The 14,304-nt window shown below is 38.2% G+C and overlaps 1 protein-coding gene across 3 annotated transcripts in view; it reads left to right on the forward strand.

Annotated features, from left to right (window-relative positions):
- The first annotated feature begins 273 nt into the window (after positions 1–273).
- RIDA (reactive intermediate imine deaminase A homolog) overlaps positions 274–14,304 on the forward strand; it is a 17,582-nt gene continuing 3,551 nt past the window's right edge. Inside the window, exons 1-6 of one of the 3 annotated variants that reach the window (XM_069080926.1) lie at positions 274–501; positions 5,206–5,308; positions 11,402–11,456; positions 11,627–11,695; positions 12,270–12,325; positions 13,745–13,810. In XM_069080926.1, the coding sequence (XP_068937027.1) occupies positions 437–501; positions 5,206–5,308; positions 11,402–11,456; positions 11,627–11,695; positions 12,270–12,325; positions 13,745–13,810 (414 nt within the window). In that variant the 5' untranslated portion in view covers positions 274–436. The remainder of the gene's footprint in view (positions 502–5,205; positions 5,309–11,401; positions 11,457–11,626; positions 11,696–12,269; positions 12,326–13,744; positions 13,811–14,304) is intronic. The other 2 variants (XM_069080927.1, XM_069080928.1) reach the window with 2 other exon arrangements.

Consider the following 14,304-nt stretch of genomic DNA (forward strand, 5'->3'; position numbering starts at 1 on the left):
TTTAAACAACTTTTTTCCATCTAACCCCTCAGGAGAGCCGTTACTTTACACACCAGTCTGTTAAACAGCCCTAGTTGAACAACCAACACATACATAACTATATATTAGGCAGGAAATGAAATACTTCCTTCTGAACACGCAAGCAGAAACCGGGAAGATACAAGTAATAGACCCAAGAGCTCAAGCTCTCCGCTCACTAGGCAACCACCGCCTCATCAGAGCTTTCATTGAGCAAATGCGCATGTGTACATTGAACGACATGAGACTACAATTCCCAGAATTCTGTGCGAGACACTCTCCTAGTGCAAGTGCCTTAACCAAGCCCGTTACTTTTCCAGAAGAGCAAAAATCCGAAGGTTATTTTTTGCTGTCACGAGTTGCACCGGTGCAGGACATAGACACGTAGAACTGCAGAGAGGGAATTATACAAATCGTCATGACTTCCTCAATGAAAAAAGTACTCACCCCAAAAACGATAGCACAAGCCATCGGCCCCTACAGGTAAAAATAATAATTAATTCATTCGCTAATAATAACAATACATTTGCTTATGAATATCAGCTTAGAAATAAGAATCACTGTTTTAGTTTACAACGTGTTAGGGTTAAGTCGGGTGTAAGCCTTTAATTATGCTGTTGAGGTGAGTCCATGAGAACGGGGACTGCACCTGGCATGCAAAATCAGTTCACTTTCTTTTTGATTTTTAGTAACCTGCTCCTGCACCAATTCCAAATAGCATGGTTGGTTCTACAAAGGAAGCTAGGAACTTCTGCCTAAATGCGGACAAGGAAACATTTATAACACTTAATAAAAAACGGAATTCCGTTTTTATAACCTTCCAATTGTTTCTTGCCTTTGTTTTTTTGTGCGTGTCTGAAGTTTGTGTCTTCAGAGGCATGAAAATGGCAACAAGTTACTTTCAAATAAAGTCTAGTTCACCTAGAGAGTAGAATGGAAGCTTCTGCGGGTTGGAACTCCTTTCCTTTACGTCTTGTTTGATTGTGTGACATGGGAGACACTGGCACAGGACCGTTCAGCATGGCGTGTGCACATCAGAGAAGGTGCCTTACTCTATGAGCAAAGCAGAATTGGAAACCTAGAAAGGAAACCTAGGTTGCATAAATTTGGAGTATCCACCCCAAATGTTCACAGGGACTATTTGTGCCTGACCTGCGGTAGAGCATTCTGCTGGTATTGGTGTGATCAGCCCGGGTTGGACACACTAAAATTTGACTTTAGCATAGTGATTTCATTTGATCCTCTTGAAGAAGAAAGGACAACAACCAACTTTTATCACCTAGGGTTGCATATGATAGGTGCTTAACAAATGCTGATTAGGTTGGATTGGATATCATCTTCCCCATTTTGCAGAGAATAATGTTCTGCATTAGAGAAGTTTTAAGGGAAATAATTGACAATTAATTAGTTTATTATAGGTGGATCCAAGTTTCTAAAGATTAAGAAATAAACAAATAGGCGTCTAGAGTGGAATAACCAGAACAACTGGAAATCCCTTGTATTAAAAAAAAGTCATAATGTGCAACCTAACACTATTTTTTGGCTCTAGAGTTGACAAGAAAATGTGAACATAGATATACAGTGCTTAGAGGCAGAGCATGGGTCTTGAGTCAAAAGACTTGAGCACTGGCATTGATACTTACTAGCTCTATGATTGGGCACATCCCTTAATTTTCTGAATCTCAATTTTCTCATCTTTAAATGTGGAGAGTGATTATAATGATCATCATCATTATTTCTATGAATATTACTTTGTGTAGCTGTTGGAGTCAGTTTATACTGCTTTCCTTGATGAGTTTACTTCATTGTACCACAGGTGTGGGTTTGTTTGTTTTTTTTTAGTATTTTGTGGATACCATTGTTACACCCTGCCCTTCCTCCAGCGTTTACCTCCTGTTTCAGGAAAAAAAATATATTGATATCTTTTGTTTTTACATCACATTCATTTACCAATATATTTTCCTTCTCCCAAACACCCAGAAAGCCATGGGGGGGGGGGGGGGAGGGAGGAAGAAGCAGTTAATTAAAACAAACAAAAATAAATATGTAAAGCTAACCAACACATCAATCAAGCTGGGCCAGTATATTCAGTGTTCTACATTAATAGCTCCTCACCTATGCACAGAAGGGAAGGAAATACTTTCTCATATCTTCATTGCAACCAAGCTTTGTCATTATAATTACAAAGCATTCAGTGTCCATTTCCTTGTTCTATTGCTGCTCTTCCTTCTATTTATGTTATTGGAATCATTGTGTATATCACTTTCCTTGATTCACATACTTCTTTGTACCATAATTTGTTTAACCGTTCCCCAATGAGTGAACATCTAGTTTGCCCACTTCCTTTGCTTTAGTCATACACAAGAAGGCAAGTATTCTGATGAATCTATGAGCTTGTTAATTTGGCATTTCCTTCAACAGTGCAAGTGCAAGCCATCAATGTCCTCTCATCAGTTCTCTAAAGTAGGTCCACCTAATTTTCTTGAGACCTTTCTCCTAACATCTCAGAGGTATCAGTGGAGCCTTCTGGCCATCCATCTATCATCCCTTCTCATAATGATGTCTTTTCTACCATTCTTTGCATCCAAATCATTGTTGGTAATATGCTACAACTTATTTATACTTACCATGTGTCTCTCCATTGCTTTTTTGGGTTGCCCTCCATTTGATTCTTTGTAAATTATGCTGTTCTATGATCCATATAACAATAATTATACCTTCCTCAGAGTTATTGTGAGGAAAGTGTCTCAGAGCAGTGGTATTAAACTAAAATAGAAATGGGGCCACTAAACTGTATAAAAAGATCCCTGTAGGCCATATATTGACTGAGAAAACCGCATATTAACTTTATCTATGGTCTATTCTATTTTAATTCATTTCATTAAATAATTTCCAAATTACTCTTTAATTTGGTTTGGCTTCACTCAGAATGGTTGTGGGCAGGGTTTACCTCTGCTTTTAAGTGATTAAGCTACATAAATGGCACTATCATTGTATTATTACTCTTACTTCTAATTAGAAATACCAAGGAAACAGATGAAATCACAAGAATGGTTAGGGGAAAAAAAACATCTCATTGGATATCTTACTTGAATGTCACTGACCATTGCCAAGGTTAGGGGTCAGGACCAGATGGGGGCAAATATATTAGCTTTTCCTGTTGTAAACACATTTTCTGTATACTCAGCACTTCTGTCCAAAAGTTATTGCCCAAGCTCAACATTGGATTGAGTCCTCTACTTTCCAAACCATTTGCCTCATCTCAAAGCTAGGGACAATTTCCCCCGGTCTCTTTCTAACCTGGCTGAACTAGGGAAGAAGGTAGAGGAGGCATCCATCACTCCTTTGTGCATTCATCCACATATAACTAGCTAGCTTATAAGGAACTAATAGTGTACTCTGGGAAGCAGTCCCATCACTGCCGATAAACTTGTTAGAAATCTTATTAGCATTCTTAGCATTCTGTTTTGTTGGTATTTGGAGTCAGGCTGATGAGGTTCAAAGCAAGCAGAATCTAAATTCAGTTAACTTTCATATGTAGTAATGAAGTGCATCTAGGTGGTACAGTGGGTAAGAGCTCTGAACCTGGAGTCAGGAAAACATGAGTTCAAAAGTGACTTCAAAAACTTACTAGCTTTGTGACCCTAGACAAGTCATTTAACCCTGTTTGCCTCAATTTCCTCATCTATAAAATGATCTAGAGAAGGAAATAGCAAACTGTGAAATTGATTATTGATGACTGATTGATTGTCAAGAGTTTTTAGTTAATCACTGCAACTAATATATATGCCTTAGTAGTAGTGTGTAAGAGTTTACATACCTAAATCTTAAGGACTACAAACTGGTCCTGTTTCCTTGAGAGAGATAAGGAATATGTGTGGTGGATAAATCAACTTGGTCAGGAGATGTTTTGCTCAGCACTTCCTCTGACGTTGTGGTATTTAGCATGAGACTTTTCAGAGGATGTTACTCAACTCTGTGTTTTCCCTGTTGCTATAGGCTCTAAAGACCCCTTTTGCCAGTCAGTGTGCCACCCCCCTTCAGTTTCTTATATACCAATCACAGTCTTAATTTAGTTTGCATCCCTGGACCTTATGTAACCACCAAACTTTATAAAAAGCTGCTCTGATTATAAGGTGTGTCTCTGGTCCCTGAGGATCTCTATTGATCTCTATTATTGATCTATTGATCAATATTTGATCTATTGATCTATTATTGATCTCTATCTACTGATCTCTATTATTGGCAACTACTAGCCTTGCTAATAAACAGATTATTCTCAGACCTCTGTGCCTCAGACTCTCTTCATAACAGATTTTTATCTGACAAAACCTCTCCAATATCTTTGCCAAGAAAACCAAAATGGAATGACTTGTAGTCAGATACATCAACAATGAAATGAAGGGACTGCTTTTTATTAGTCAACCAGTTAGCACTATGTTACAAGTGCTGTGGAACTGAGTCTTCTTATACACTTTCTCTTCTAAATAGCAAGCCTTATTTATGAAAAAGAAATGCTAAAACTTTTAAATACTTCAACAAATATTTATTAAACACCTACTGGGTATACAACATTCATTCTTTCATGCATTCATTTGGACCTTTTTAAAAAATATATTGATTTCTTTTGTTGTTATATCCCCTTTATTTCCAAATAGATCTCTCCTATCTCACCTCCCCAGATCTGGATCCATTCCTTGTAACAAAGAATAAAAAAGAATGAGAAAAAGTTTGGCATAACCAATATACCAAATAGTGTCTGACAATGTATGCAGTATTTTATATTAATGGGTCAAACTCAAATAGAAACAGATCCTAGAGAGTCATATGTTGACTTAGAAAATCACAGTTCAACATTTTCTAGGTTATATTGTATTTTTATTTATTTTGTTAAACATTTTCTAATTACATTTTATATCTGGTGGGGGCAGCCCTGAGGTCAAATTTGAGACCTATGTTCTGTACTCATAGTTCTCCCACTTACATATAGGAAGATGAAGGGAGATGAATTGTCTCCTTTCTTCTCTGGGTCAAGCTCAACATTTTAATTACATGGCTTTCAATTTTGTTTTTTAGTCATTTAAAAATACATAATTAATGTGTGTCCTCACATAAAGATGGAATTTCTCTTTACATAGGTTCTCAGAAGTGATTCAACATTTTCTCTCACATTTCTCCAAATTTTAGTCAAGGTTTGCTGATCGGTCGGACACTCTTTGTCTCTGGACAAGTTGGTAGTGATGCCAATGGAAAGCTTGTGTCAGGAGGGCTGGCAGAAGAATTTAAACAGGTGAAAAAATCATTACCCCCTGTCCAGTTGGGAACCCCTTCTCTGCATTCTTAATATGAAGTGTGCCATCACACTCAATTATATTGAGTGGTCCCAAGTTTGATACTTATGACCAGCTGATATAATTAAATATAATAACTATAGTTAATTTCCCTTTTAGATATATGTTAAGAAATCCCAAAAGAATCTACCTCCCCTTAATTATACTTATTAGGGACTGCCAGTGTCTAGGAATCATACGGGCGTATGGGATTTGAGGGCTGAGTTTTCATGACTGTATGGGGTAATGAATGGTGACCTAAGCATCCTTGGAGTAAGGAAGACTTGGGTTCAAAGTCTCTGCCTCTGCCCTATGCCAGCTGTGGGATCCTGGGGAAATCACTGTGGAAAGCTGCATTACACCAAACATTATTACAGAGGTGGATTCAGTATCTCCAGGCTTTCTGCCTTCCGTGGCAATGGCCCATGCCTACAACACTGTGTTTTGTTTTATTTCATTTTTGGCTTAGACTTTAGCGAATCTGTTATTGTAAGTCCTTTCAGAGAACAAAAGCTTTATCTTTTCTCTTTCTCCTTGTGGCTGCTGCTCCCTCCTGAGAAAGGGACCTGATGATGGGGTGGAGACATTGTAGGGGGGCAGTAGGAGAGCAAAGATGAACCCCTGCTGAACTCTTGAAACTGTTCTGGTACTCAAATAACTGCAGGCCTTTCTAGTAACATCTAAATCAGCATGCTATCCCTTAAAATAGTTCCAGACCTCAGAAGATTGGAAGTGGTTACTGCTTAATATAACCTTCAAGTTTTTTTCAAGAAGCTCAGCTCAGATGCTGCCTCCTACAAGAAGCCTTCCAGCTCTTAGGAGTTGTTGGTGCCTTCTTTCTCTCTCCAAACAATCCTCTATCTATCTATCTATCTATCTATCTGTGAAAATGTTCTGGGGCAGCTAGGAGGCGCAATGAATACAGTACCGGTCCTGGAGTCAGGAGGACCTGAGTTCAAATCCAGCCTCAGACACTTGACTTTGGGCAAGTCACTTAACCCCAATTGCCCTGCCTTCCCCCTTCCAAAAAGCAAAAAAAAAAAAAAATGTTCTATCCCCCAGGCAAGGAGAGTTTTCTTTTTCATCTCTAGCTCATACTTATACTTAACCTTATACTTAGAAAGCACTTAATAAGTCTTGTTGGATTTAATTTAATTTTTAATCATAGTTGACTTTTACAAAGCACCCTACATACATTTTCTCACCAGATCCTCACAACAACCTAATCAGTTAAATCCTACATATATTATTATTCCCATTTTACAGATGAGTAAAGGGAGACATAGAGAGGTCACAGGATCATAGATTTAGAGGTTTAAGGGAATTTAGAGAGCATTGAACCCAATCCCCTTCATTTTACAGATTAGGAAATTGAAACTCAGAGAGATTAATTATCTTGTCCAAGGGCACACAACCAGTAAGAGTCTGAGGCATATTTTAACCCAAGTCTGCTGTTCAGTTGTTTCAGTACTGTCCAACTCTTTATGGCCCCCATTTCGGTTTTTTGTTTGTTTTTTGGCAAAGATACTAGAGTAGTTTGCCATTTCTTTCTCTTGTTGATTTTACATCTGAGGAAACTGAGGCAAACAGGAGTAAATGACTTGCCCAGGGTCACACAGTAAGTGTCTGAGGTAGAATTTTAACTCAGGAAGATGAATATTCCTGACTCCAGGCCCCGCACTCTAAGTCTTACTGGGTCCAAATCCAGTGCTCTCAGTTGCCCAAGTTCACACAGCTAGTGAAGTGTTAGGCAGGTTTAGAACCCAGATCCTTCCTGAGTCCAAGGTAGCACCTTTTCCATATTACCTGGCCTCTACATAGGTGATAAATTTTCCCTAATGGAAAAATACACTTCTTTTCAACTACTTCACAGGTTTGTTGTGAGAAGGACTTTGTAAACTTTAAAGCCCTATATAAATGTAAGCTGTTGTTTATTATTCATCCCCTTCACAGAGGATGTTTCCTTGCTAGACCTAGCAGATGAGGACTAGGCTTTTTAGCGTATTGTCCTCTTGAGAGAATCCCACTACAGCAAAGCAACTTGGCTGTCCAGTGAGTATCATTGTGGTAATTCACTCACTCATCAAGCATTTATTAAACACCTACTCTGTGCGAAGTGCTGGGGATACAAAGAAACACAAAAGAAATAACATACACTGTCCTCAAGAAGCCCACATTCCACTGGAAGTGATAATATGTAAATAGCAAGGAACATACAAGAAATATGCAGAGTACATGGAAAATTGTTTGAGAGGGGACAGAATTCATGGATTTGACCCATAGTAAAAGGCTCTTTTGACTTTCAGAGAAAAAAAAAGTTCAATGAATGCGGTAAAATTGCAGTGTTTTCCTTCAATGGACAGGAAACTAATCATAGAATTTAAAGCAGAAATGAATCTTAGAGGTCATCCATTCCAAGGTATCTTAACCTTTTTTGGTGTCCTGGACCTTCTCCTCCAAATAATGTTCTTTAAAATAATAATTTTGAGGCAGCTAGGTGATGCAGTGGATGCTAGAGTCAGGAGGACCTGAATTCAAATTCGGCCTCAGACACTTGATACAATTACTAGCTGTGTGATCTTGGGCAAGTCAGTAATCCCAATTGCCTTGCCTTCCCCCCTCCAATAATAATAATAATTTTAAAATAATATTTTTAAATAATTGAAGTAAATGTTAACTTTCAGTTTGAGGTGAGTGAAAGTGTTGACTCTAATATGTTCTCTCCATTGTAACACACTGCTCCCATATGAATCAGAGAATCTCAGAGTTGGATGGTCATCTAATCCAGCCCACACCAAAACAAAAATCCCATAATTGGGCTAGCCAACATTTGTTTGAAGACCTCTAATGAACTTCCTACCTCCTGAAGCCCACTGATGGGCTAGAAAGCTTTTCCTCGCAATTGCTCAAATCTTCCTCTCTGCTACCTCCACCCTTTGCTACTGCCCTCTACCCTCAAGCCCTCAGAACAAGTCGAATCCCTCTCCTATGTATTAGCCTTTCAAATATTTGAAGATAGCTTTCTTGTCCTCTATAATTCTTCCATTATCCAGGCAAAAGATCACAACTTCCACCTCTCTTTAGGCCATCTACAAATCAGATAAGCAGGCTTTGTAGGGTTTTACTGGATCATAGCCAAGGTCAGCATCTGAGGAGATTTCATCAGAGTTCTTCCAAGTTGAATAGAATTATCAATGGCCATTTAGCTTGTTTTGAGTCTCCCTAAAAACTGTCAGCTACCCAGCATTTCTCCCTCTTCTCCATCAGAGGAACATGAAGGAGTTTGTTGAAGACTTTGCTAAAATTTTAGGTCTACTCTCTCTCCAGTACTCACCTAATCCACCACCATCTGATTGAGTTTTGCTGATTAGTTGCACACTGACTGAATATCAGTGAAAGGGAGACACAATCTTTTTTTTTTTTTTGCTTTTTGGAGGGCAATTGGGGTTAAGTAACTTGCCCAAGGTCACACGGCTAGTTAAGTGTTAAGTGTCTGAAGCCAGATTTGAACTCAGGTCCTCCTGACTCTAGGGCCAGTGCTCTATTCACTGTACCACCTAGCCACCCCCGAGACACATTCTTTTTGTTCCCTGAAGGAAACCTGGATTGGGGGGGCGGGAGGTATGGACAGGACAAACCTCTCCCAGGGTTCTGCATCACTTGAATTAGGATATATTGAGACAGCAATGAGCATATTTATGAACCTAGAAGCAAGGCCAGAGCACGATGCTAAACTTCTATACAAGACATAACAGTGATAGGGTGAGGATAGTGTGGGACATGCTATTACATATGAGTGGTCAGGCTCATGCATTTCTTTCCTCTGGGCTACTTGTTATAAGAGTAGGAAAATTCAGTGAATTCCATAAATTCTGGATTTCACAGATATTAATAGAGTTGTATTGCTTTCCTTTAGGCCCTAAGTATAAGCACAAAGTAACAACAGGTAAGTTGAACTTGAGATCCCAAAGCAAGGGAGCAAATTTAACTTCATACTTGTCACTAAGATGTAGTTAGATGAGAACAATGACTAGAATATAGCTCTGGAAGGATATACTTGATTCAGAAGAAACAAGAAATATAAAAGAATGGTGCCTGTTCATTGTATAGCATATATTTGTATGTATATATGTACATATTATACAAATTGTATAGCATTTTATATTAGGAAGACACATTCATATGAGCAAATGTTAGAACTACAATGAAAGAAGTTGATGGAAAGCTCTGGAGTGAAAATCAACAAAGGCAGAAACAGAATAGACGTTGTCATTAGTCTCTGCTATAAACCACCTGAATGGAAAGAAAGTCTAGGCAAGTGAGGACACAGATCACATATCTCCTATGGCAGTGTTATAGTAGTAAAGGCAGATCTTTAGTTATCCAAACGTCTGCTGAAATTCTCTTTGGCAACAGCAGAGCAACAAAAATTTCTAGACTTGCCTTAATAATAATTTTGCCCTTCAAAAAGTAAACTAGTGAAGGAAACTGTTTTTCTTGAGTTGATCATCAAAATAATAGGAAACTTGGGAGAAGTGACCCTTCCATTTTAAAATTAAATGGAAATAGGATAGGAAAACTGCATAGTCTAACAACACCATAGGTTTTAGGGGAGCATATTTCAAAATGTTTAGAGAAAGGATAAGTCATAATAATGCTAAAATGGTTTAATTTCTAATATGATAAATATCAATAAATATAACATATTTAGACATAGACAAAAGCTCTTTGGGGGGATAGGGTTGGCTCATTAATTTTTAAGAGTGTAAACAGGTCCTTGGAGGCAAAAGTTTGAAAACCACTGCTCTAGATAACATCCCTTATCCTATTCTTATGAAAGAGAAAGAGACAAGATGGAGTAGACAAGTGCATTCATAAGTAGTTGACTGGATCTAAGGAATAATTATTGAGGACTCAAAGTCAATTTGGAAAGAAGACACAGGTATCTGTGCTTGTCCCTGTGCCATTAAAATTTTTATCAATAACTTAGATAAAAGGATGGCATGTTATCGAATTGTCAAATGACTGAGAGAAATAGCCAATTTGTTGCATGACAAGAATGATATCCAAAAAAACCCATATCAAGTCAATAACCATTTATTAAGCCCCTACTGTGCTTAGTGGTAGGGAAACAAAGAAAAGCAAAAATAGGTCCTGTTCTCAGGGAACTGAAAGTTTAATTGGGGAGGCAATGTGCAAACAATTATATACAAATAAGCTGGGGGTAATTCTAGAGGGAAGACTCTAAGATCAAAGAGGACTGGGAAAAGCTTCTTGCAGGATTTTAGCTTAAACTTAAAGGAAATCTAGAGAAGTTGGGAAGGAGAAGAATCCAGTGAAGATCCAGTATTAACTGGATCATAGCATATTAGAATAAGAGTAAAGTATAAGAAAACCAAAAAGTTAGGAAGGGGCCAGGTTTTGAAGAACTTAACACGTTAGAACAAATCTAACAAAATGAAATCTAATAGGGATAAAAGTAGTCTTAACAGTTGTATTTTTTTTTAAATCAACTTTACAAGTAGGAAATGGGAAAGTTATGATTAGACAGAAATTCATCTGAAAGAGATCTTTGGGGTTCAGCATCTCGTAAAGCACAATGTGACTCAACAGTATAATATGGCAGCCAAAAACGCTAATGTGATCATAGGCTTGTCTAGGACTAGGAAGGTAATAGTTTGCTGCCCAGATCAGACTGTATCTGAAGTACCGTGTTCAGGACTGGACACCAAATTTTAAGAAGGATAACCTGGATAATGAGTATTCAGAGGAGGGCAACCTTGAGAGTGAAGGGCTTTGACCCATGCCATCTGAGGAGAATGGGTCGAAGGAACCACGAATGCTGTGGGTGGAGAAGAAAATCCTTAAGAGGAACATAATTTGTTGTCTTGAAGCATTTGAGAATGTGTGGGAAATGAATTAGACTTCTCTTCTTGAAGAAACAGCTGTTTCTTCAATCTCTCCAATCTATAAAACTTAACAACTTGGAACATTTATGTTGAAATGGAAACAGAAATTGTCGGTACCTTCTGCTTTGTGCTTTGTCCCAACAGGCTCTTCTAAATGTGGGAGAAATTCTCAAGGCTGGAGGCTGTGACTTCAGTAATGGTGAGTGATTTGATTGCAAGTGTTTTATTATAAACTGAAATTTGTCTGAAAGTAGGAAAGGATTTTTAGTGGGAGAATATCATTCAATTGTCCTCAGATTTGTTCAAAGTATGATGGATCTATCCCATTGAGTTCTAGAGTCTAATAAGCTTGTGCCCCTGTGTCTTTAGTGGTAAAGAGTACTGTTCTACTGGCTGACATAAATGACTTCAATCTTTTTAATGATGTCTACAAGCAATGTAAGTTATTTTTTATTTACATCTACTTGTTCTCATCTACTTTCCTAAGAAATGGATTACAGCATTGGAGACTCCTTAATCTTCAAAATTTCTCTGGAAATCTTAGTGATCTTCCTTTTTAAAATTTTTCTGAGCCTCATTAATTAAAAATATAATTAATTAATTAAAATTATTAATTCTGTGATATGAACCATTTACCTGCTTGCTTTTAATTTCTGGAGGTTTCTCTTTATACCCCCTTACTCCAAGCTCATGGGTTTAATGAAAATAATTCTAAATAGAAGCAAAATAATGAGAATATAAGTTGATCAAAAGACCTGAAATCAGCTTAAGAATAATACCAATTTAGAGGAGAATTGGGTGAATCCTCATTGTTGCAAAGAATTATGCATAAAAAAACAATCAAAGATAAAAACATGAAACCTTCTATTTTACATATTAATGTAACCTCCAAATGGGGCAGTATCCACAATCCTTGCTCTCTGAGGCCCTTGTTACCTTGCTTACTGTATGTGAAATATTTATAGTCTTGTTTCATCAGAGTTCTTTTCATGCTGAATTATTTTACTTGTAGTTTTCAAAGGTAGTTTTCCAGCCAGATCTACCTACCAAGTTGCTGCTTTGCCTATCGTAAGTAACAACCCTCATTTCTTCCATCAAAATTGTTTTGGGATTAATTTTAACTCGGTAAGGGTTTGGGTACTGGTTTGGGAAAGGAGAATGTGTGTGTGTGTGTGTGTGTGTGTGTGTGTGTGTGTGTGTTTTGCTTGATATTTTGAGTTTTTGAAATCAAATTGCCTAAACTTTAGTCTTAGGTAGCCTTCCAAAACTTTACCTCATTTTCATTCAATAGGACTCCAGCTTTTGGTATACTGTGAAACTAGGACCCAGAGGTAGCCAAACAGATACAACTTCAAGATGACCAGCATTACCATACTTTCTCTTCACTGGATTAGGATTCAGAGTAGTCCTGCATCTGCCACTAATTTGGTACAAAACCTTAAACAAAGTTATTTAGACCCTCTGGGCCTCATTTCTTCGTTTGAAGAAGGAAGAGATTACACCAGATTGATAATCCTCAATAAGAATGGTACACTGGGCCACAAATTTCATGCATGTAACACCAGAAAATGAGATGTGTGGTCCGTTCCAATGCCCTCTGCTATGGAATGTGGCAGGTGACATACAGTGAGACCAACGACGTGGAGTATAAAACATTCCTACTCTTTCTCTGAATTTGGTTTGCTCCTCTAACTTGCTCTTACTTTAGCAGATCTAAGTTCCCAGAGAGACTAGCACCACACAGTTGCTTTCAAATTCTCTCAGCATCCAAGGGGTGACTCTTGATGGAACACTTCCCTTACAGACCACTCTAGCTCTTCAGCCCCCATCCAATGTGTTTTCTATCTATACAGCCAGGAAATAAATATACAGCAATAATACTTTTAAGTTTTAAACACAACTATTTACAATAAGTAAAAGAAATAACATTTAGCATCCTAATATATTAAAATAAATGCACAAACAATAAAATACATCATGATACACATATAAACCTAGATCACACTGTCACACCAACGTTCTCAATAACTCTGGGCATACACTTATGGGAACCTGACATGGAGACACATGAGGAAAGAAAACCCACGTGTTACGGGTAACTCGTAAGTCTAGCCTACAGGCTTCCATGTTTTTTGTCCATTTTTGTCCATTCTGGCACATCTACACCACCCACCAATTGGCTTCTTTGCTTGCTGCTAGACTAGGGGAAGCATCAGCTGGGGAAATTCTCTTCTCTACTCGAACACAACCTTTATCAGCTCTTTCAATGAACTTTCCTTTCAATGAACAGCCCTCTAAAGAGTATCCAGGTGTTAGTTCTTCATGAAAATGACGAGCAGTTCTGTTTGAGCCAAGCTTATAATAACTGGCTCTCTCTGAGTTGTATGGATCAGCTAGTGTAGTTATTTACTAGCCAGGATGTGTGGGTTTTCAGTGAGAATAGAACTCACAGCATCACAGCTGAGGTTCGTTCATTCTTTAAGCCAGCTCACCACCAGGAGGCTCACCACAACAGCCAGAGAAACCCCTCTGCTTTTCCTTTTCAAGCCAGAGGTAAGGCTGGAGAGCGAGAAGCTCTCATGAAAAGCTTTGCCTTTCCCAAACTCACTGGAACTCTGCTGATGAAATCAGTTCTTTCTCTGACCAATCAGGAATCTGCAGTGGAGACCTCCCAACTGATTGCTCCTAATTGCTGCCTCTCTGAGGCTCCAGCTAAGCATCTCTTCAGCCCTCATGCTGTGTCGTCAGGTCTTCTACCTCTCCTCCTGCTGCCTTGAGTGATTCCTCTGGTCCTTCCCAGCAGCTTAAATGAGAACCTCTTAACTCTCAGTTTTTCACGTTTTACTTAAAAAGTCACAACCTCCCAAATTTCTGCTATCACATAAACAGTCTTTTTCTCCCTTTTTTTTTTTTTTTTTTTTTTTTTTGGGCGCTTGGGGGGTAGTGTGTCTTTCTAAAGAAAACATGCTAATCTGGTGTGTGTGTGTTTGTGTGTTTGTGTGTGGTTGTGTTTTGTTGTCAGTTTTCGCTTGCGCTACCACTGATCT

This window comes from Petaurus breviceps, unplaced genomic scaffold (assembly GCF_028583685.1).
Source record: "Petaurus breviceps papuanus isolate PSGF00001 unplaced genomic scaffold, PetGlider_PUasm1.0 98, whole genome shotgun sequence".
Lineage (NCBI taxonomy): Eukaryota > Metazoa > Chordata > Mammalia > Diprotodontia > Petauridae > Petaurus > Petaurus breviceps.